General features: G+C 38.4%; 2 protein-coding genes across 3 annotated transcripts; one reads left to right on the forward strand and one right to left on the reverse strand.

Moving 5' to 3' along the window:
• Nucleotides 1–1057: 1057 nt before the first annotated feature.
• On the reverse strand, nucleotides 1058–19134 carry LOC132133655 (tectonic-like complex member MKS1). Its single transcript, XM_059546552.1, has 18 exons — nucleotides 18872–19134; nucleotides 17772–17899; nucleotides 17634–17686; nucleotides 10193–10348; nucleotides 9518–9615; nucleotides 9277–9405; nucleotides 8279–8383; nucleotides 8084–8192; nucleotides 7362–7418; nucleotides 7213–7255; nucleotides 6962–7024; nucleotides 4954–5024; nucleotides 4179–4248; nucleotides 3964–4071; nucleotides 2314–2447; nucleotides 2156–2238; nucleotides 1970–2067; nucleotides 1058–1338 (listed from the first exon to the last, which is right to left on the reverse strand). The coding sequence occupies exons 1-18, from the start codon at nucleotides 18946–18948 to the stop codon at nucleotides 1235–1237; spliced, it is 1686 nt and encodes a 561-aa protein (XP_059402535.1). The 5' UTR covers nucleotides 18949–19134; the 3' UTR covers nucleotides 1058–1234.
• Nucleotides 19135–19224: 90 nt separating this feature from the next.
• mrm1 (mitochondrial rRNA methyltransferase 1 homolog (S. cerevisiae)) lies at nucleotides 19225–23059 on the forward strand. Of its 2 annotated transcripts, XM_059546567.1 has the most exons (6): nucleotides 19225–19420; nucleotides 19510–20568; nucleotides 20748–20841; nucleotides 21917–22037; nucleotides 22128–22247; nucleotides 22556–23059. In XM_059546567.1, exons 2-6 carry the CDS (start codon nucleotides 19793–19795, stop codon nucleotides 22597–22599), a joined length of 1155 nt encoding a protein of 384 aa, XP_059402550.1. In that variant the 5' UTR covers nucleotides 19225–19420; nucleotides 19510–19792; the 3' UTR covers nucleotides 22600–23059. The 2 variants fall into 2 exon arrangements, with proteins under 2 accessions (XP_059402550.1, XP_059402540.1); XM_059546557.1 differs by having other exon boundaries at nucleotides 19225–20568.
• The last annotated feature ends 1303 nt before the right edge of the window (nucleotides 23060–24362 follow it).

The following is a 24362-nucleotide window of genomic DNA, read 5'->3' on the forward strand; positions in this document are numbered from 1 at the left end:
ACAGGAGTGCTGATAGCTGACATTATGTTCTCACTATATCCATCCAAATCACATGAAGGCCATGTGATAATGCATGTCTTTTGATGTGCAATGCTTTCAGCACAAACTGTAGAGAACTAGGTAACTGTAACATCAAATGAATGCCCTACTATGATTTATGATGTGAGGCTTTTGTTTATAGATTAGAAAGAATCCCAGGATGTCTTTCTAAAAGAGTAGAGGTGTGACCTCAGCATCCTGGCCCACTGGCCTCTGACCATCATGGCCTCTTAACAATCCCCATAAATACTCCTCTCCACTAATAAGCTGGTGTGCGGTGGGCGTTTTCTGGCGCAATATGGCTGCCGTTGCATCATCCAGGTGGATGCTGCACACTGGTGGTGGATGAGGAGATACCCTCTGACAATGTAAAACACTTTGAGTGCCTAGAAAAGTGGTATATGAATGTAAGGAATTATTATTATCGATTAGATGGTGCCCTCTGGTGTTTATTCATTTGCTTGGCGTGTGGCCCCCACTGGCTGCATTACACTTTATGTGCATTTACTTTGAACCAACTCTTGTTGAGTCTTTTGAGTGGATGTACAGTTTAAAGTCAGTTCCAACCTTACCAGACTAACCACAGGTGTAGTTCACCACATTATGAACATGATCCATTAATATGTGACAAAACTGAAAACATCAGTTTCTCCCCTACATTTAAAAAAATATATAAACTGTGAAAAAATAAAAACAATAAAATATTTTGTGTGAATTAATAGCACAAACACATCTTTCAGTTTGTGAAACATTTTGCACAATGCATGGCATGGCTGCGATAGTTGCCAATTTGCACTGTCATTATGAAAATGAGCCTGTGTTCTTTCATTTGCACATTATCAGAAGATCAACCGTAGAACTTTCTACTTTTATGGGATTGCGAATTTGGATAGAATTTTGGAATTTGCCCAGTTAGGAAATCTGGCCCATAATCTAAGAATTTCTTTGAAATTTCCTCATTACTGATAAGTTAAATAAGCAATTCTGTTAATTTGTTTTTTACAAGAACATTTTTTTATTAAGTAAATTCATAAAAAGTAAAACAGTTAAAATTTGCATTCTTAATACAAGCATTACATAAAACACAACTGAAAAAAAAATTCAATAGATTTCAAAACTATACAAAATGTACCATACACATATAAACACAAATACTGTGAACAGCATTATTCTGCATGATTCATGTGTAATGTTCCTATGCAGAAGATTCTGAGTTTAGTTGTGCAGAGGTGTTGATGAGATCTCTGGGTAAAGTCTCTCTTGCCTCCTGCATGCGCTTATGTGCCCTCTGAAACGCTTCTGAAATCATAAACACACCAAATCAGAAAGTACATACATCCTGTAAAATATGATATATTGTAAGTCTGTAGAGAATACATGGTAGTATGCATTCAGTTTCATTCCAGTGTGCATGGATGTACGGACTGCAGATTCAGTTTTCTGTGTGTTTGAATGAAAATGCAGTTACATGGACCATGACAACAAGAATGATATTGAATCATATTCTTAATGAGACCTCGCATTAAACATATATTAAAACCAAAAACAACAGAGACATTGTTATGCATAGTTTTGTAGTAGTTTTAGAACTACTATAGCAGTTTTTTCATACTATTATGTTTAGAAAAAATAAAGTGAATTAAATGTTACTGGTTGCTGTTCAAGTGATGAATTAACAAATGTGTGACACATAAGCAAATTCAGATATAGCAAAGAAAATCAAAACTTTTATAACCCATGTAAAAATAAATAAAATAAAATAAATGAACTGGGTTTAGCTGGGCACTTCCAGTTAAATCAGATGTGCATGTTAGTTTAGATTCAAGAACAAGATTCAAGAGAATATTAACTCTAAATATGAATAATTACCTTAGCAAATACCTCTAATTAATAGCAATAAAGTTACTGAAGCTAATTAGGCCTTTCTTACCCAGAACGTTATAGACAGAGCCCTGCTGACTGTGGCCGCCCAGCTGATCCAGAACAGTTTGTCTTCTTTTCTTTAGGGTGCTGGCATCAATAAAAGCCCTGAATAAAATACAACAAGCTCTTATAGTCTCAAAGGGGCAAACTAGCACTGCTGCAATCATGAAATGCACTGTTTGTGTTGGCCAACCTGGCATGCTGGATACAATTAAGAGTAAAGGTCACACTTCCAGTGGTTTGAGTGCGAAAGCCAAAGCGACTCAATCGCTTTTCCTAAAAACAGATGTAATAGAAGATTAAATTGTTCAACTGAATTACTGGACATGCTAGCACAAATCTTCACAGCACCTTGAAAGTTCCAGGTACTCTGACATAACTGATGTCCTCGAGTTCAGGAGCTCCGCCGATGAAGAAGCGTCTCAGTTCAGCCACCGCGCCGGACTGGAGGGGTCTCCATGTGTGGCAAGTCATTCTGTGATGCCCTGGAAGCAATTCATATCCTGATTTGCTGCTCCAGAAAATGTCTTATTATTATTACAGTTGAAAGCATGATGTATGTTTCATTCATGAAATGTTTTATTTATGTAACATATTATTCCTAAATAAAAATAATAATTTCTTCTTAAAAAGAACATCTTACTGATCCCCGAACTTTTAATTGACAGTAAATTATTTCCCAGTTTGATCATGCATATGTTTGTACCAGAGTTTTTTGGTTACAGAATATCATCCATTTCACACACACACACACACACACACACACACACACACACACACACACACACACACACACACACACACACAAAACGTAAATGCTGGTTACAAATTGGGATAAACTTATATTGTTTGTCCTAATTGGCGTGTAAATTACATTGAATTAAGTAAAAATTTATGTGGTAGTAAGATTTGCCCTGCGAATTTATTAATGCATCAATAAAAAGAACAGATACAGGAGAACATCAGATATGAACATCGCTACATTAAACTTTAAATTTAGGCCCAATCCCAATTCTACCCCTTAGCCTTTCCCCTTTCCCCTTTTCCGTTGCGCGTGTTCACGTGAAGGGGTAGGGGCGTCTCAATTCTCTTTTGGTTGAAGGGGTAGGGGTGAGGGGAAGGGCCAGATAGCCCTTCAAACGAAGATTTTTCGGGACCACACTTCGAACGAAGGGGTATGAATTATCTCGGCAACATGGCTGCCTGAGCAAACAAAAAGACACATAAATGTAAGCATTTTTGCCATTAATAAAGATTTTAACGAAAAGTAATCATTTGTTTTATGTTACATTCAATTGTGATTCATGTTACTCAAAGAAATATTTGCAAAAAATCACTAATATTTACTAACGTCATATCATTACAGACTGCACGATAGTGCCACAGCATATGTCTGATCAGGGCGATAACTGCCGTAGACACTGATGGGGCTAATCCCCCCAATAATTAGAAATCGCTAAACCATTTTTTTTAAATATTGAGGGAGAGAGAAGGGGGGGGGGGGTTGAAGTTGCGTGTATACGCATCTGTGCGTTTATCTTTTTAGAAGGAATTTACTTAAAAACAGCGATTGTATCCTCTCGTCGCTGGAAAATATAATGTAGCGATTCAGTATTTAAACTGTATTTAATAAAAGTCGTGGGGCAGCGTTGACAAGTTTCTTTTCTCCTGGATGTGTGAGCTGTGCAATTGCCAATATGTGTGTGTGTGTGTGAGTGTGTCCGTAAGCAGCTCATTAATAAAGAAGGATAATTAAAGGATCTAATGTACACCAGCACACCAGTATATGCGTGTATTGTAGGAGCTAGATGACGAATGATGACGTGTGACTGCATATAGTTGTGGTGGCCCAATTCTTAGGGGAATATTTTCACCCCTACCCCTTGACACTCTGTTTTAAGGGACAAGGGGAAGCGGTAGCCGAAGGGGTAGGGGAAGGGGAAGGGCTATAAAATAGAATTGGGATTGGGCCTTAAACGTCGTAACAAAAGACTGTCCTACCCGGCATTGAGGGAATGACCAGGAAGCCATAGCCTTCAGTTCTGTAGCGCTGCCAGAAATCCAAGGAAAGAACTTTGAAATATAGCACTGGCCACTGGGGTAATGATCCTGCACAGATTATCAGCAATTTATTTTCATATCATCAGGAGGTTGTCTATGTGATGTATTTTTCTATTCTTTAGTTACAGATATTCTGCGGCAATAAAAGATCTCACCATCAGACTCGTCTTCTTTATGGAAAAAGGTCTCAAAGCTGAATGGATAGGAGAAAAAGGCAACATCCTCCTACAAAACAGAGAACACGCATGCCACATTTCCATGAACACAGAGCCGGGAGATGGGGTTCACAAAAACGGAGTGTCTATTTACACTAAGTACAAATAGCCCACCTTGTTGGCTTAAGCTATTTACACTAACTCCACCCACCAATGTGTGGTTAGGCTAGTCAACACTACAAAAGACAGGCACTAATTGTCAGCTCCAGTGACGCAGACAGAAAAACGTGGGACATGTTCATTTTGACGCGATTGACCTGGGTTCAAATTTGCCTTTTGGCGAACTTTTTTTTTTCCCTTTTCAAATTTCAAATCACATCAGAAAAGCATTTATTTTCAATGAAAATGAAGAATATAATCAATCGGATCGGTGTATGAAGGGCTTTATTGTCCCAATAAGGTGGCATCAATTTATTAATTTAAATTAAAATTTACACTCAGTTAATATTGCATGCTGTTTTACAATGTACTACAATACTGAGGTGCAGATAATTGCTACTATGTGCAATAAGTAGTAAAATTTTAACAAATTGTAAATAGAATCTATAGCTATTTGCACTTAGTGTAAATAGCATATCATAAAAAAGCTGCTATTTGCACTTAGTGTAAATAGCATCTATCGCTAAGAAAACATGCTATTTTCACTTAGTGTAAATAACCTATATTGCTGTTTAAACTTGCAAATAGCCACTGCCTTACTAAAATGGCGTCTTACCTTTCCCACACTGCATGTGCGACACGTCTGCGTCACACCAGACAGACAGTGAGAGGGAACACTGGACCAATCTGAAGAACATGGAACAACCTCAATATCATGAATTACTGACATAAATTACACAAAACAGTAATACAGTGACTAATGAATGTCTAGCCACATAAATCATACAACCCGAATTCCGGAAAAGTTGGGACGTTTTTTAAATTTTAATAAAATGAAAACTAAAGGAATTTCAAATCACATGAGCCAATATTTTATTCACAATAGAACATAGATAACGTAGCAAATGTTTAAACTGAGAAATTTTACACTTTTATCCACTTAATTAGCTCATTTAAAATTTAATGCCTGCTACAGGTCTCAAAAAAGTTGGCACGGGGGCAACAAATGGCTAAAAAAGCAAGCAGTTTTGAAAAGATTCAGCTGGGAGAACATCTAGTGATTAATTAAGTTAATTGATATCAGGTCTGTAACATGATTAGCTATAAAAGCTTTGTCTTAGAGAAGCAGAGTCTCTCAGAAGTAAAGATGGGCAGAGGCTCTCCAATCTGTGAAAGACTGCGTAAAAAAATTGTGGAAAACTTTAAAAACAATGTTCCTCAACGTCAAATTGCAAAGGCTTTGCAAATCTCATCATCTACAGTGCATAACATCATCAAAAGATTCAGAGAAACTGGAGAAATCTCTGTGCGTAAGGGACAAGGCCGGAGACCTTTATTGGATGCCCGTGGTCTTCGGGCTCTCAGACGACACTGCATCACTCATCGGCATGATTGTGTCAATGACATTACTAAATGGGCCCAGGAATACTTTCAGAAACCACTGTCGGTAAACACAATCTGCCGTGCCATCAGCAGATGCCAACTAAAGCTCTATTATGCAAAAAGGAAGCCATATGTGAACATGGTCCAGAAGCGTCGTCGTGTCCTGTGGGGCAAAGGCTCATTTAAAATGGACTATTTCAAAGTGGAATAGTGTTTTATGGTCAGACGAGTCCAAATTTGACATTCTTGTTGGAAATCACGGACGCGGTGTCCTCCGGGCTAAAGAGGAGGGAGACCTTCCAGCATGTTATCAGCGTTCAGTTCAAAAGCCAGCATCTCTGATGGTATGGGGGTGCATAAGTGCATACGGTATGGGCAGCTTGCATGTTTTGGAAGGCTCTGTGAATGCTGAAAGGTATATAAAGGTTTTAGAGCAACATATGCTTCCCTCCAAACAACGTCTATTTCAGGGAAGGCCTTGTTTATTTCAGCAGGACAATGCAAAACCACATACTGCAGCTATAACAACAGCATGGCTTCGTCGTAGAAGAGTCTGGGTGCTAACCTGGCCTGCCTGCAGTCCAGATCTTTCACCTATAGAGAACATTTGGCGCATCATTAAACGAAAAATATGTCAAAGACGACCACGAACTCTTCAGCAGCTGGAAATCTATATAAGGCAAGAATGGGACCAAATTCCAACAGCAAAACTCCAGCAACTCATAGCCTCAATGCCCAGACGTCTTCAAACTGTTTTGAAAAGAAAAGGAGATGCTACATCATGGTAAACATGCCCCGTCCCAACTATTTTGAGACCTGTAGCAGAAATCAAAATTGAAATGAGCTCATTTTGTGCATAAAATTGTAAACTTTCTCAGTTTAAACATTTGCTATGTTATCTATGTTCTATTGTGAATAAAATATTGGCTCATGTGATTTGAAAGTCTTTTAGTTTTCATTTTATTAAAATTTAAAAAACGTCCCAACTTTTCCGGAATTCGGGTTGTACTTAAAAGGTCTAAATGTTATTTAATTAGTTTAAAAATCAAAATGTGTACCTTTGTCTTAATTTTAAACAGTATAAATGATGCTTGAAAAAATTTACTTGTGCTTTCTTTAAAATAAATACCTCTTGGTTTGATTTTGTCATCAAATGCAATGCCATGAATAAATGTATAAGTGTGACTTAAACTTTGAAATATTTTTTCCCTTTCTATGGGGCTGAAAATAGGTTGACTTACTATTTGGTAAATCCAGGAAGAAATGGACATAAAGATTGTCATACTCATAGCCCTGAGCAGAAACTGGAAGGAAAAATTGCCATATTATGATCCGAGCAAAGTAACCTTTGAAAACTAGTTTGCAGTAAAATTAAAATAAATTGCAGGAACTGTGCAATTTAAGCATGCATTAGATGATCTGATGTTATACTGCTTTGCTCCCAGTAAATTGGGCCTAATCCTTATGATTCAGGATAACTGTGAGTACTCACCAATCTCTCCATTTACAATCAGCCGAAGAATTCCTGGAGGAGGCTAAAAGGAAATGTTTGGACAGTCCGAATGAAAATGTTACCTTTGTTTATTTGGAACACATTTTTTTTTTGAGACCATGAGTCTGGATAAGATCTACAATTCTTACCATTTCAAAGTCTCGGCCAACCAGGCTATTGAGGTAATCCTTGTGACGTGTGTACAGCTAAAAAAAAAAAAAAGGAAAAGGAAAGGTGTGAGAATGATGACTCCACCAGAATAGAATGTCATAGTGTGTTATAGTATTATGAAATTTCTTTATTAGTATTATAATAATTGTTTACTATTGTAGAATTTATGAATATTTTGTAAAAGCTTTTATTTCCATAGTTTTTAAAGTAATTTTCTTATTTACTTTTATTATCATATGTTATTTTTTATATATATATCTTTATTTCATATTTCAATTTTTTTAGGAAGCAAAGTTGGAGAGAGACGGGGGTGGGGGAGGGTGGGATTGGATCGGGAATGGTCCACGAGTGCAGACTCGAACACTATGTGTTGGTTCGCTGATTACGAGGCTATTGGCGCAATGCTAGCAATTTTAGTACTGCTTATTTTATCTCAGTTAGTTGCATAGGCAACATTTATTGTGCCTCAACATTTAATGTGCTTCTAAGGCCCAAATTTCATTTCTATCCATTGCAGATATGGCAATCCCAAAACACATTTTTGTTTTACATTTTACATTAAAATATTGTACACAGAAGTGTTTCAACTCAACCCCTTATGAGATTCCTTTTCTGTTAGGATGCTGCCTTAGAAGGTAGGTAGCAGGTAACGAGTGAGAAAGTGAAACCATCAATCCTAAGCAAGAGCAAAGGGACATACATCTCTGTACATGCGCTGCTCTCTCTCTTTCTCCTCTGCATGAATGTTTGATGAGGCATTCTCCAGATACAGCCTCCACACCTCCCTCTTCTCCCCCTGCGTTTCAAACCTGGTGTCAAATACACCTTCTGTAACCACAATCAACTCATCCCAATATTATTCATAAGGGTAACTGACAGAAGTGGTAGGTCTTGCCTGTATGCTCCTCTGTTGTTGTTAAAGTCTGGTTTTATTGTGATTACTCCATTACCGTCTGCTTTAATGGTGCATAATATATATTCATTCTCTTTCAGGCCCAAGCTGTAAAACACAGTCACATGTCTGGTTATTTCAAATTAATTTAAATGAGTCATATAAAAATAATATATATATATACACACAGTACAGACCAAAAGTTTAGACACACCTTCTCATTCAAAGAGTTTTCTTTATTTTCATGACTATGAAAATTGTAGAGTCACACTGAAGGCATCAAGGGCTATTTGACCAAGAAGGAGAGTGATGGGGTGCTGTGCCAGATGACCTGGCCTCCACAGTCACCGGACCTGAACCCAATCGAGATGGTTTAGGGGTGAGCTGGACCGCAGACAGAAGGCAAAAGGGCCAACAAGTGCTAAGCATCTCTCGGGGAACTCCTTCAAGACTGTTGGAAGACCATTTCAGGTGACTACCTCTTGAAGCTCATCAAGAGAATGCCAAGAGTGTGCAAAGCAGTAATCAAAGCAAAAGGTGGCTACTTTGAACCTAGAATATGACATATTTTCAGTTGTTTCACACTATTTTGTTATGTATATAATTCCATATATAATTCCTCATGTGTTAATTCATAGTTTTGATGCCTTCAGTGTCAATCTACAATTTTCATAGTCATGAAAATAAAGAAAACTCTTTGAATGAGAAGGTGTGTCCAAACTTTTGGTCTGTACTGTATATATATATATATATATATATATATATATATATATATATATATATATATATATATATATATATATATATTTTTATTTTTTTTTTAAATGTCAGTTAAAATTTAAGGGTAAGATAGAAAGATAGTGGAAAATGGTGATATAGAAATACAAAATACTCTTATTGGTGTCAAAAACCTTCAACTGCATTATAAGTGGAGCTCCGGTCAAATAAATTATAATGTATGATATGTTTAAGTGGCTAAAGAAGAGTATCATCACACTTACTTTCCTGAAGGCCCAAGATCTCCCATGACGTGCATGGTCTGCACTGGTGTGTTGATGATGTGGCTGTTCTTTATAAACTCCTCCGAAGGCTCCCATGTGATTAAACGTGTCTTGGGAACAACAGACTCTCTAAATAGTGAAGTAAATAAATAAAGGTAAACCTCTAACATTTCAGATATGATAAATGCTTTACAGAAAACCATCTTACAGGCAACTAATATAGGCTTCTAGGTACACTTACACAGCACGTCTCTCTTGTCTCCTGTGTCTAACATTGGCCATGCGTTCTGCTAAAAAGGTTGGTGTGGACTGAGCTGGGATCAGCAGACTTTGGGCTTGCTGTCAATACAATCACAACTTCTGAAAACTGTAAAAACATATGCAGCCTAACCTATACATCTATTGGTGAATCTCACCAAGCCTGTCAAAACTATGTCTGGGTCATATCTAACACCAGATAATTAAATAAATAAATAATTCAGAAATTATATTTTGCTTAAAGAAAATTGCTTAATTTCAAAATGTTACGATTCTGTACTGTGATATCATATTATGTTCATGACACTTCTTAATTTCTCAAATTCTCTTTTGGCGGGAAAACCTATTCCATTCCCATTGACTTCTATTAGTGCAAGTCATTGGGAACTGAAACTGTTTGGTTATCAGCATTCTTCACAATATCTTTTTACATGTTCAGCAGAAGAAATAAATGCATACAGGTTGGAAATGCCATGGAGGTGAGCAAATATTGAGAACATTTTGGGGTGAACTATCTCATAATGGTCTTAAAGTTTTGTTTGATTTTCTTTATACAAAATAAAATTTCTTATTTTGATTTATTTTGATTTTGCGGGGAAATATGACCTGTGTATGTTTTTGTCAGGTTTGAAAAAATAAAATGGTAGAGTCAACTGACCTCTTCCCATTTGGAAAAACGATCAAAGTCCGTGTAGGTGAAAATATGCTGGTTTTGTCTTCTTTCGGATCTTTCCATTGCCATGATTTCTGTGTGATACTGACGCTCCAGTGGTGTTTGACAATTTGACTCTGTTTGGTAAAGGTCCACTTCATACTGCACACCAATGACAAAACAGAACTTAAGAGGTAGACCATGAAAAAAAATTAGGCTGCTGACTATTTAGTATAGGGTGACCAGATGTGCTCGTTTTCCAGGGACAGTCCCAGTTTTTGGTGTTCTGTCCACATTTGGAGCTTTTCCTGGAAATGTCTCTGTTTTACAGCACATTACAGCCCACAAATACATTGCAAAAAAAAAAAAACTTGACCAACACAGCTAGCTGGTTATTGGAGCAATCATGTATTGATTATTTTCACCAACAAATTCAAGCTACACTTGTTCACGTGCCGCTACTTTAGTCTTTAAGAAATTAACTTAAACTTAATCAACTGTCAAAAGAGAACTTTTTTTAAAGTAGTATTAACATACTAACTATTTTAGTTTTATTAAATACTGTTTGTGTGTGCTTTATTACAGGGCTTCAACAGGGGACAGGGTTGAATTGCAGACAACTTTAAACGTTCCCAAAAGTTCCATCATCATATCTTAACTTTACCACATGAAGGTACAAAAGATATGAATATATCGATAAATAATACAAAAGACAAAATGCAAAACACTTACAACAATTACATTTGCCAAAAACACATACTTTGTGCTCAAAATGAGTCTAAAATGCTAAATAATTAGCCTAATTAAGGAAAGTAAGAGTAATTTCCATGCACAAAACATAAAATACCATTTGAAAAGTCAGAGGTGGAAAGAGTACAAAAATATTCTACTCAAGTAAAAGTACCATTACATTAATGAAATTTTACTTAAGTACAAGTAAAAGTACCAGTCTAAAAATCTACTCAAGTAAAAGTAAAAAGTAGCTCATTTAAAATTTACTCAGAGTAAAAATTACTTAGTTACATTTTAACAGTGGAAGGGAGTCAAAAATGGGACAGGCCAAGGTTGTCAAACTCAGTTCCTGGAGGGCCACAGTCCTGCACAGTTTAGATATAACCCTAATTAAACACACCTGATCCAGCTAATCTAATCATTTAGGTTTATTTGAAAACTACATGATATGTGTGCTGGAGCAGGGTTAGAACTAAACTCTGCAGGTCTACGGCCCTCCAGGAACTGAGTTTGACACCCCTAGGTCTATTAATCTCAAACTAGTTGTTTTTAATTAAAGGAATCAGTTATTTAGAATAATAAAACATTTGGGCTGTTACCAGGCAAATCAGTATCAACAAACTCATCTTTTAATGCAGAGGAAATGAAGAAGATTCATTGGAAGTGGCATTTAGATGTATTACACTGTTTAGTGCAGGACAAGAATGCATTTAACCTGCAGTTACAAATGCATGAATAATGTTTTGATATACAAGACATAAAATGTTGAATACTCATTTGAAATGATAAGAATTTAATTATTTTAAAAATAATCAAAAGATACTTTAAATGTGAAATAAAAATGGCCTGTATGTGTCAGCAAGTCACTGTTAATAAGTGAGTCATTGCGATTGAACCGAATCATTTAAACGGTTGATTCATTCAGGAACGAAACACTGTCACGTTGCTCAGAGACGCAAAACTGTGCTTTGGTGGCTGTGTTTGGAATTATTTTCTGTTGTAGAAATAGAGCTAAAAAAGGCAATATGGTGTCTAAAACGCAAGTCTCTTAATTAACTTGTTTACTGAACTGTTATATATATGTATGTATATATTCATGATGATTTTTGGAGGAAAAGATGGCATTCTTTGTGTGATTTTGATTTAATATATGAAATTATATAAATATGTGAATTTTCTGCCCCTATATCTTCAATTTTGTGATCATGCTAAATGCATTTTATGAGACTGAATCACACAGTGAAAGAACGCACTATAAATGCGCGTGCACATCATTAAAACAAAAATAGCACACTCCTCACCACTGTCTTTTTGGCTAATTTGTGCAAAACCTCTTGCTAAAATGTCAAAGCTTCATTTTAACCACCACTGCAACGATGCAATTATTTAGCTTACCTCTACATTCTTGCGAAGGGTTGATGTCTTGTCGAGATTTTATAAGCTGCTAGTTTGGTCTTCCTAAACAAGTAAAGCTTACACTGCATAATAGAGCATACATATGGCCAGGGTTCACTTCATTTCCTTCGAGTTCAACTTCAGAATATGACGGGGTTTCATTTTCAGCGGTGTCTGCACCACTAACGCCTGTTTTGACCGTCTACATCTTTCTTGTGATTTTAGCGCCAGTTTGCCCTCCTGCCCATTATTTACTGCCGTAGTTTCCAGGTAGCGATTTTTTTTTTTTTTTTTACTCAGTAATTAATGTAGCGAAGTACAATACTTCAAACAAAATATACTTAAGTAAAAGTAAAATTACAGATTTAAAAAATTACTTTAAAAAGTATTAGTACACAAAAAAGCTTCAGTAACGCGAGTAAATGTAATTCGTTACTTTCCACCTCTGTGAAAAGTGTAGTATCCTGATATTTATGTTATACTTGCCTGCAGTTCCACTCCACACCTCAGATGGTGCAGTTGACCTCCAGGACCATGTGGGTCCCGGGGGTGGTTGTAAACAGAGAGAGGAAGTGATAACTCGTGGTATGAATGCTCTGTTATGTGATGAGCCAAGTAATAAAATAATCAGTACGGTCATCTTGAGTGATTTAGTCTTATTAATACTTAAGTTACTACATATTGGCGACGAGGATATTGGAGGGATGAAATAAGAGTAGTTTTGAAGATGGATGACACTGGATGAGTTTAGAGAGCTGACGGTGAGAGAGTGAGAGGCTAGCATTGGACCGGAGGATTCACGGAGACAAACGCAAAGATGACGACAATGATAGGCACTCTGTCTGCGTTTGACGTGAAGGAGCAGACATGGGAAGAATATTGTGAGATACTAGAGCAGTTTTTTGAAGCTAACGGAATTGATGATGGAGAAAAGCAGAGAGCTATCCTCATCAGCGTGGTGGGACCAGCCACATACAAGCTCATAAGGAACCTGGTGAGTCCAGATAAGCCCAGCTCGAAAACATACGGTCAGTTGAAAACTTTAATGAAAGAGCACTTCAATCCAAAACCGAGCGAAATAGTGCAGAGATACAAATTTGACTCGCGCTCCCGCCAGCCTACTGAGACCGTCAGTGCATACGTAGCAGAACTGAGACGATTAGCACATGATTGTAACTATGGTGTTACGCTGGAACAGATGTTAAGAGACCGACTTGTGTGCAGTATTAACACTAAAAAAGGAGGGAGAATGGAAAAAGAGAGATAAAGAATGCTACCGATGTCATGGGAAGCAACACAGTGCAGCCGAGTGTAAATTTAAGGACGCAAAGTGTCACTGCTGCGGGAAAGTAGGACATATAGCTAAAGCTTGCCGAAATAGAAATAAGGAAGGTGCACGTCCCAGTGAAAAGAAAACATACAGAGCAGAGAAAACCTACAGAGCAGAGCGGCGTTCATGCCCACATCGATCACATAACGTAGACTGTGAAAAGCAGGATGGTGATAGATCCGAAGAGGAAGCATTCACATTAAATTGCATGGAAACGGAGACATCAATTCAGAGAATAAAACCGTTTGAAGTGACGATGAAAGTGAATAAGAAGGCAGTACCTTTTGAAATTGATACAGGATGCAGTGTAAGCATAATGAATGAGATGAAGTTCAATGAGATGTGGAACGAAAAGCAACGTCCGCAAATAAGACAAACTAAACTTCTACTGAAGTCGTATACAGGGGAGAAAATCAAAGTAGTGGGGGTAGCCAATGTGGAAATCAACTACGAGCAGCAAGTAAAGACGTTGCCCCTAGTGGTGGTTAAAGGTACAGGACCTAGCTTGCTAGGAAGAGGATGGCTAGAGGCTCTAAAGTTGAAGTGGGAAGAAATCAAAAATGTGAGAACAGAGGCACAAAGTCAACCGGAAGTGCTCATGAGAAATGAGGATGTTTTCAAGCAGGAGTTAGGCATGTTAAAGGGCATGAAAGCAACAATTCGAGTATCTGCGGAAGCACATCCTAAATTCTATCGGCCCCGCTCAGTCCCTTATGCCATGAGGGCAAAAGTAGAAGAGGAGATAGACAGGCTGCTGAAGGAGAACATCATAGCTCCCGTTAAATACGCTGAATGGGCCGCGCCCATAGTTCCTGTCTTGAAGCCAAATGGGTCGGTCAGAATATGCGGAGAGTACAAACTAACCGTTAACAGTGCCTCCTCACTAGAACAATACCCTATTCCACGTGTCGAAGACCTGTTCAATACTCTGTCAGGAGGAAAACCGTTCTCCAAGCTCGATCTAAGCCACGCCTACCAACAGATCGTAATGGATGATGCCTCAAAGAAATACCTCACAATAAACACACACCGAGGCCTGTTCACCTACAATAGGCTACCTTTCGGAGTCTCATCAGCTCCCGCCATCTTCCAACGAACGATGGAAAACCTGCTACAAGACCTTCCAAGAGTGGCTGTGTACCTAGACGACATTATTCTGACGGGGAGAGATGAAGTCGAACATCTGAGAACACTGGATGAGGTACTTAGGCGACTGAAAGACGCTGGCCTACGACTTCACAGAAGCAAATGTGCGTTTCTACAAAATGAGGTGGAATATCTAGGGCATGTAGTTAATGCTGAAGGCTTACATCCTGTACAGAGCAAGGTGAGAGCCATAGAGGAAGCTCCATCTCCCACCACAGTAACTGAGCTAAAGGCCTATCTAGGTCTTTTGAATTATTATAACAAGTTCCTCCCTAGTCTAGCTACACGCTTAGCCCCGTTACACAAGCTGCTGAGGAAAGATGTTCCGTGGGCCTGGAACAAGGAGCAGGAAGAAGCTTTCCAGAACTCAAAACAGTTGCTGAAATCAGCTAAAGTCCTGGGTCACTATTCAGCGGACAAAGATTTAGTGCTTGCGTGCGATGCCTCTCCATACGGAGTAGGTGCCGTACTGTCACATGTCATGGAAGACGGTAGTGAAAAACCTTTAGGCTTCATGTCACGCACACTAACACCAGCAGAGAAGCGCTACTCACAGCTCGATAAGGAGGGGTTAGCCGTCATTTTTGGGATCAAAAGGTTTCACAAATACATCTACGGACGAACATTCAAAATCACCACTGACCACAAACCACTGATATCACTTTTTCATGAGAAAAAGCCAGTGCCACAGATGGGGTCACCAAGAGTACAGAGGTGGGCGACACTCCTCAGAGCTTATGAGTATAAGATCATATACAAACCTGGCCAGGAACATACAAATGCAGATGCACTGAGCAGACTACCACTGCCGCAAACAGAGGAAGAGGATGAGACAGAGCAGGTCCTCATGTTGGAGGTCATGGAGGATCCACCAATCACGACAAAACAGGTTAGACAGTGGACAGCTAAGGACGAAACACTCTCCCAAGTGCTAGTATGGTGTCTAAAAGGATGGCCGAGAGAGGTGGATGCAGTGTACAAACCCTACAGTCAGAGAAAACTGGAGCTGAGCGTGAAAGATGGGTGTGTGCTCTGGGGGGCCAGAGTGGTCATTCCGCAAAGGAGTAGGGAAGCCATTTTAAAACAGTTACACCACACACACCCAGGAATATCGAGAATGAAGGGCTTAGCACGTTCATACGTTTGGTGGCCGGGGATGGACTCCGAAATTGAAAAGGAAGTGCAGTCCTGCCATACATGTCAGGAAAGCAGGAACCCTCCAGCAGGAGCACCGCTACATCCATGGGAATGGCCGGAGACACCCTGGAGCAGACTGCATGTGGATTACGCCGGCCCGTTTCTAGTAAAAATGTTCCTTGTCATTGTAGACGCACACTCCAAATGGATTGACGTGTACCCAACAAGCACAGCAACAAGTCAAGTGACCGTTGAAAAGTTCAGACAGTGTTTTAGCATACATGGCCTGCCCCAGACCTTAGTATCCGATAATGGAACTTGCTTCACAAGCCAAGAGTTTCAAGCATTCCTAAAACAGAATGGCATACAGCACATAACATCCGCTTCATTCCACCCGGCGTCAAACGGCCTAGCGGAAAGAGCTGTACAGTCGTTCAAACAAGGAATAAAGAAGATAAAAGGAGACACTCTGGACACAAGAATAGCTAGATTTCTGTTTAATTACAGAATTACACCGCAAACCACGACCGGATTGTCACCAGCTGAAATGCTCATGTCCAGGAGATTGCGCTCAACACTGGATCTTCTACTGCCTGATGTGAAGTCAAAGATACGTAAGAAACAACTCAAGCAGAAAGAACAACATGACGCACATAGTAAGTGGAGGAGTTTTTCTCCTGGGGATGAGGTGTACACCCGAAACTACAGTCATGGACCCCGTTGGGTACCAGCGGTCGTTGAAGAGAGCACAGGACCTGTATACTATACGGTACAAACAGGAGATGGAAGAGTCATGAGACGTCATGTCGATCAAATAAAAAAACGGCATACCATAGTAACTGGTGAAGCGCCTATGCCTAAGAGTACAGAGGAGCCTACCGGTCTTCAGGTCTCTGATACAGTATTGGAGGGCCCGCCTGCAGATTTTGCCGTCACCACTTCGGTCAGAGAGAGAATGACTGCTTCTGAGACAGCCCAAGCACACCCCTCAGTTGTGGAACAGACAGAAACAGAGGCAGATCCACTACCTGTGCTGCGCCGCTCTGAGCGCACAAGACAGACTCCTACTTACCTGAAAGACTTTGTGAAATAGTAGTGAGATCCCTCAAGTCAAGTTTTCTCTTAAGGGGGGAGGGATGTAGTATCCTGATATTTATGTTATACTTGCCTGCAGTTCCACTCCACACCTCAGATGGTGCAGTTGACCTCCAGGACCATGTGGGTCCCGGGGGTGGTTGTAAACAGAGAGAGGAAGTGATAACTCGTGGTATGAATGCTCTGTTATGTGATGAGCCAAGTAATAAAATAATCAGTACGGTCATCTTGAGTGATTTAGTCTTATTAATACTTAAGTTACTACAAAAAGTTAAAAATAGTTGTAATTGTTGTAAACAGTACAATCAGTTTGCGTAAAAATGAAAATTATTATGTATTGTACAATTTATAAAATGTATTTATCATGTTCTCATATAATGGGTTTTTGTAAAGTCATAATCTTGTTATAATATTGTTTTGTACTGTTTGAGGTTCACAATGGTTACTATAATAATAATAATAAAAAATTATAACAAATTATATTTCAATGATATTTTGATCACTTAAATGGGAAATGTCCCCGGTTCCAGAAATGTCAGAAATCTGGTCACCTTAATTTAGTAGCACACACACACACACACACACACAGCTTTGCCCTCACTAGTGGCCTACCGGACTGAAGACCTTCTCTTGCCAACCAACCACCAGCTCCTCCGCATCAGTGGCTGTTAGAAAGAGAACGAGAAAATTATTATCCACCATACTCCAGAGAATAGTTGTGATAGGTTGATATCAGTGTCTTTCACGTACTAGAAGCTGCTTGTGTCCGGGAGCTGAAGGTGTCCAGCTCTATAACCCCTCTCTCCTGCTGAGAAAGCACTTGCTGATGGAGATGTTGAGACAGAGCGGCTGTGGAGGTCACACGCTGTATGCGCACTCTGAAACAGAAACAAAACAGCTACGGTACCATGTAATACATGGGGAAGTCGTGGCCTAATTGTTTGTCTCCAAACCCTAAGGTTGTGGGTTTGAGTCTCGGGCCGGTGTCCTAACATTTTATCCTACCCGTCAGATTTTCCTGCGCATGCGCACATCAATATCGCGTCCTTTTTCTCATGCTAAACAACGATATTTAAAGTATCTGCATTACTGTAAGAGTAGGTATAGGGTTGGGGTAGGTGTAGGCTTTAATAAAAACGCAATCTAATTGTTAGAAAAGAATATTTATTGTTGGTTTCCTGTAGCTGTATCCCTTCTAGCTACAACCGCGAATATAACACATAATTACTGTATTTGCAGTACTGTAAGGGTAGGTTTAGGGTTGTGGTAGGTGTAGACATTAATAAACCATAACTTTACAGTAGCATTTTTCGTAAAAACTACCCACTGTTTTAACGGGAGGTAGGAAAATCTGAAAGCGTAGGACAAATCGACAGAACACCGGCAATACCATGACTGAGGTGCTCTTGGGCAAGGCACTGAATCCCCCACTGCACTGGGTGGGTGTGTGTGTGTGTGTGTGTGTGTGTGTGTGTGTGTCTGTGTGTGCGTGCGTGCGTGTGTGTGTGTGTGTGTGTGTTTGGATAGATTAAATGCAGAGCACGAATTCTGAGTATGGGTCACCATACTTGGCTTTATGTCACTTTACATGTTGTTTTTGGGCATATTACAGTTGCATTATTTTTAGTGACTTGGAGCATCGTGTGAAGTAAATACAGTGGTACATGGATTTAGTAATCATTCAGAATCATGGTAAAGATACCTTGAAAGTTTCATGGTGCACTTATTTGTAAGATGGGCAAACCATAGTACCTCAACATATATCATGGAGTTGAACATACATTTGGTGCATTTCATAGTGTGTATACTTTTATTTTAGATGTCAAGTACACTCAGACAACGTCACTTACCGTATTCGTAGGTTTTTAACTGCATCCCGTGAACGATACACCGCTTCTCCGGTGTCAGTGCACCAACCGTCGCCCATATCTGACACTCGGCCTCAAAAGATACAAGTCTTAGCTGTAGTGTTTTCTTTGCATCGGTTGACTATTAAAAAAACTCACACCAAGCATGAACAAGGACAAACAGTTTTAAATTATTTACTTCTTAAAGGGATACTCCGGTAGGAAGTTAACGCGACGCATCTGCGTCTCGTTGCATAGTAACGTAGCACACTAACGGAAACGGAAGCAGCCGGAAGCCCATTATGCGCACGCTCGGTGCGGATATACCTGTCTATGGGATATACAGACGCTGTTCTCAAATCAGCCAGAGCTGCTCTCTTACTCATTCCACAGAAACGCGGGCGAAGACTACAACTGATCTGGGAGCGGAAGTGATAGTAAACACACTCCATGCTTCACATCCGGGTTGACCGCTGCCTATGAACAGAAAGCTGTTCCACATGGTTGTGTTTGTTGTTGAGCAACGAATATAGAGGATTGGAAATGCCTGAGGTCGGTTCCTGACATCATTTTAACGTTACTTATTTAAAATAGAAAATTCTGCTTTGTTTAATTAGTTTTTTTGTATTTTAATCCTAAAGGGCAGCGTAACCTTTTGGTTAGCAGCAGCGGCAGCACTACAAAAGCAGATTAATCATATATTTTTAAAGAAATAACGAATAATCTGTTAAAAGCCACATACATCTTTGAAGTGAATTAATCTAGCTGCTCTTATCTTGTTTCCCAGCGGGTGTTTAGCTGATTTTGCTTGTCAGCCCAGCCCTGAACAGTTTGACAAGTCCCCAAAACGGTTCTAAAACCATCAAAACAGGTTGGTTTAAGCTGTTTATTAAGGCATATCTTAGCAAATAATTAAAGGCAAATATGCAGGCGTGGAAAACAGTTTTCAAAGTCTTCCTGGCCTCCAACAGAACTAGGAATAGATGTTGTTTGTTAGGGCTGAAGGAATTATACTTTACACCTTTCACACAACATGCAGCCTATAGTTGCACAACAGCACTTTTCAATCCAAGAGACAAGTCAGATGAGAGATTTACCTCTAGTAAACTCAGAAAGACATTTGTATCTAAGCAGCATAAATATGCTGCTAACAGAGATGATAATTTCAAACCAGCAAAAACGCAGAGGGGAAAAGTGTCATCAGAGCTTCAGAAACTGAGGTTTGAGGATTTCAGTGAGTCAGAAACCGGAAGGGTTTTTAGGCATAATCTAAAAGAATCTGAGTCCACTGAAGGTAAAGAGTTAGAGATTGTGTTTGGTGCGGCCCCGTGTTTGCTGGCCCTCACACAAAGCAGGAGGAAGCAGAGTCGTCTCTTTGTAAAGAACGGAGAGGGGCCACAGAGAGAAGTGATTTTGAGGGTCTGTCAGGAGGCTGTCAGACGGGGCGTGCAGATACAGCGAGTCAGTAAACAGACACTTGACAAGATGTGCGGCGGTAAGGTGCACCAGGGCTTGTGTCTGCAGGCAAGTCCTCTTGGGTTTATCACTGAGGAAAGACCGATGACATCTCATGAGGTGAAGAATCTCAGGCCGTTATGGCTGGTTTTGGATGGAGTGCAGGATCCGATGAATCTTGGTGCCATTTTGCGGTCTGCGTATTTCCTGGGAGTGGATCGAATTGCCAGCAGCATTCATAACAGGTGGAGTTAAAAGAGGCATTTGTTTTTAATTCTTTATAGCATTGTTTAATAGGATCCAAAAAAAAGACCATTGTTTATTTGGTCATGTATATTGTTTATGATTGAATTAAAATATGTATTACATATTACTTTGTATTAACCATTGAATTCTGCTTGTGATTATTTGCTGTCTTTGATAGCTGTCCTCTGACGCCCACAGTGAGTAAAGCCAGTGCTGGTGTAATGGAGGTCATGGAGGTGTTTGGCTACAGCAACTTGAAAGATATGATTAAGGTTTGGAAGTTGATCCCTTCACTTCACCTTATTTGGAATTACAATGGGATTTACATGTTTAGACATATCGGGTATGGAATTGGGTATGTATCTGATTTAAAACCAAATATGGAAGTGTCTCAGAATGGATGTGAAAAAATCAGATCGAGGAAAAGGAAAAGGATTTTTGTTTACACGTGAATAAAAATGTGAGTAAAAAAAAAAGTTTCCTAAGTTTTCATTAGTAGCCAGTAGAGGGCATTTAAATAACACAATTGGGGTTTATTTTTTTTATATATATATTTTTAAAGCAATTATTTGACCTGAGGGTGGAAAGCAATGCTAACTATTTAAAATTCATAATTATTAGCCCAAACAAATCAATATGTGATCAAAGTATTATTGCAGTGAATTCCACCAGGTAATTAATGTCACTAATATTAATTATATAATTACATAATGATTGTTTTTTACTGCAAAGCGAAACAAAAATGGCACACATATGAGCACAATTATTGAGAAAAGCAAATTTGAATCACAAAGAAGTCCAATTAAATTATCCTTAATTGTAACAAAAATCTGTAAATTGATTTTTTTTAAACAAAATACTGTGACCATGTAAAAGCATATATAATAAACTGTTTTATGCTATCACTGCTTTTCTTACACATATTTAAATATAACATTAAAATGTTTAGGCCTAGCTTATATTTTAGGAAGGGGATCATCATCATACATACTTGCAGAAATGTTTACAAAAAAACTTTAGTGAAGAAAAATAAAGAAATGCAGAAGAAATTAACAGAAAATAGTTCTGTAAATTATTGTCAAAAGTAACACAGAATAGAACATCCTTCTTTTGTTGTTTTTGAAACTTAATTGATTTATGAAATGTACAGTATGTTTTCATAATTAAAAAAGCCCTTGTAAATCTAGTAAATGGAAAATCCCTTCTGTGGCCTGTAGAGGGCTGCTAAAGAAAGCCATTGAGGTTGAGACTGCGTCTGCATAGCCCTTTTGCGAAGCACATCTCGTACTCAATCTTCAGGATTTCCATTGTTTAATAGCTATAACCAAATTTGTCTTGACATTACAGGTGAAAGCAGAAGAAGGTTGGCAAGTTGTTGGCACTGTTGGGTTAGAGCAATGCAGTTCTGAATCCTCCGTTGTGCCATGTTCAGACTTCAAGATGTCCAGACCTACACTCCTGTTAATGGGTAACAGCAAGTTGGTGTTAAATTTATTTGGACTGATAATAGTTTTGCTCTTTTTGTGTTACGGAGGTCTGTCTGTGTGTGTGCTATCAGGTGGAGAGGGTGATGGTCTGTCTCCAGAAATGCATCAGATGTGTGACGTCCTGCTCACCATTCCTCCACACAGAAACCTGCACCCTGGGGTAGATTCACTCAATGTGTCTGTAGCCACAGGTATGTTTATATAAGTAAATATTCTTCTGAATAGCTGGTAACCTTGTACTTGTTATTGAATTAACCACAGCTCAGTGTACATGTAAATTAAACTTTTTTTATTTTTATTTAATTAAATGTACATTTTAAAAAGTTTACTTAAAAAATGAATGAATTTTTACATTTAATTAAAAAAATATATATATTACAAAAAAAAGTTAATTTTAAACTGGTATCAGGATTCCATTTATATAAACAAACTCGTAATACATTTTTATGCAGATAATTTGCCCTTTTTTAATGTGTTTGCTGGTTTTTCCTTCTCGCAGGCATTCTGCTGCACTCTCTTCTGTCCACACGCACAGGAAGCTGATGATGATGATGGTAACAATGACAAGGCAGTGGCATTATTTACTCCGGCTTCTCTTATTAGCCCCTACAGTGATTAAAGACTGGATTACTTCATCAATTAACAGTCTGAGAGTCTGGAGAGGCATTCTGGACCAGCTACTGACTATGACCACTTTGTTTAAGACAAGACTTGTGCTACACATGGTCTCTATCATCTCAGGGAAAAAAGGCTTGTATAAACGGATATGTAATCTTTAAATATTCACGAAACATGTTAATTAATTCATGTGTTTATCACTGCAAACATTTGACAAAAGATGAAAGGTTATGCTAATTTAATTAAAAATTAATATAGATGGTTATGTTTATTGATATTACTTTAAAAATATCCATGAAAGCTAGAGATGTAGGTTATAAATAGTAGTTTATATACTAAGTTGTCTCTGTATTTTCATTTATAAATTTGGCATTTGCCTAAGCGACACTTAATGTATTTAAGGTATTTATCAGTTCACGCCTTCCCTGCAAATCAAACCTTTGACCTTGGTGTTGCCAGCAGCATTCTCTATTTTTTGAGCTACAGGAATATACAACTTATTTTGGCTAGTGCACATATGTGCAATTATAAAGAAGCAAATATGTATTTAGTGAGAGAGCTAACAATGCACTTTAACATTTGGATGTTAATATAAGTGTAATGTAAGGGTAGTGCTTGGTGTACGTACACTACCATGCAAAAATATTAAGAACCACAACTGTTCAACACTGATAAAGATAAGAAAATGTAAAATTAAAAAAGTTTCAGCAGCAAATCAGCATATTATATTTACTTATATTATATATATAATGTATTTTAAATAGTAATATTTCACAATGTTACTGTTTATACTATATTTTTTTATCAAACAAATGCAGCTTTGGTGAGTGTAAGAGACATTAAAAAAAAAAATAAATAAATAAATAAATCTTACCAATTCCAAACTTTTAAATGTTAATGTAAATCCTGGTGATGTTAGGCAGTGTTCAGTAAGAAATACTAGTTTACCAGTAAATACAGCACTGCATACTGTACTTTTTACTGCCTTGATGTTCAAATAGCATTTGAAACCGCATGGATTAAACCATACAAGAATTAACAAAAAGTAGTATGCTAACATGGCTAACTGTGCACTGTATTATGGGATGCGGAATTGTCATTGTGCTCTACTGACTTATTGCTTATTATGGCAAATGTAGGAGGTCATCCAGATATTTAATGTACAGTGTAATAACCTTAGTTACATTTTCAGTGTGCACAGCAGCCTCTACACTGCAGAAATAGAGTAAGTTCCATCCAGTCAGCAGTACTGAAGTTAATTCAGCAGGTGGCACTGCATATATATATATATATATGTATGTATATGTTAGTAGGTTATCCAGCATTGAGCTTTCCTGTTACAATTAAGATGAGGGATTGACACAGGGATGCTGATGCTAGACCAGTAAAATCTAGCAGTATTTACGTAAGGTTCACTGAATAGATATCTCGCATTTCCATTTCCCTTCACGCTTCACAGCGAGATGCTGCTGACTGCAGGTTGTGGGCCAAGATGGTTTACAATTAAGCTAAAATCTGCACGATTGGCACACCTGCAGGGAAAAGATTGGACGATTAAGCTGCTAACACTATAGACAGTTAGACCTCACTTTATTTTTACCCATAGCTGCAGGGGAGAGGGAGATATTGGATGAGATGGAACGTTATGAACCACTATATTGTTTTTACAGGGAAGAATGATCTGAAGG

Source organism: Carassius carassius, chromosome 4, assembly GCF_963082965.1.
Source record: "Carassius carassius chromosome 4, fCarCar2.1, whole genome shotgun sequence".
NCBI classification, from domain to species: domain Eukaryota; kingdom Metazoa; phylum Chordata; class Actinopteri; order Cypriniformes; family Cyprinidae; genus Carassius; species Carassius carassius.

Coding starts and splice junctions, on each gene's coding strand:
- mrm1 (XM_059546557.1), top strand. CDS start 19,793: ATGCAGGCGTGGAAAACAGTTTTCAAAGTCTTCCTGGCCTCCAACAGA. Junction 20,842..21,916: donor ACTTGAAAGATATGATTAAG/GTTTGGAAGTTG, acceptor TTGACATTACAG/GTGAAAGCAGAAGAAGGTTG. Junction 22,248..22,555: donor CAATGTGTCTGTAGCCACAG/GTATGTTTATAT, acceptor TCCTTCTCGCAG/GCATTCTGCTGCACTCTCTT.
- LOC132133655 (XM_059546552.1), bottom strand. CDS start 18,948: ATGGGCGACGGTTGGTGCACTGACACCGGAGAAGCGGTGTATCGTTCA. Junction 17,687..17,771: donor CCGGACACAAGCAGCTTCTA/GTACGTGAAAGA, acceptor TCTTTCTAACAG/CCACTGATGCGGAGGAGCTG. Junction 7,025..7,212: donor GATTGTAAATGGAGAGATTG/GTGAGTACTCAC, acceptor TTTTCCTTCCAG/TTTCTGCTCAGGGCTATGAG.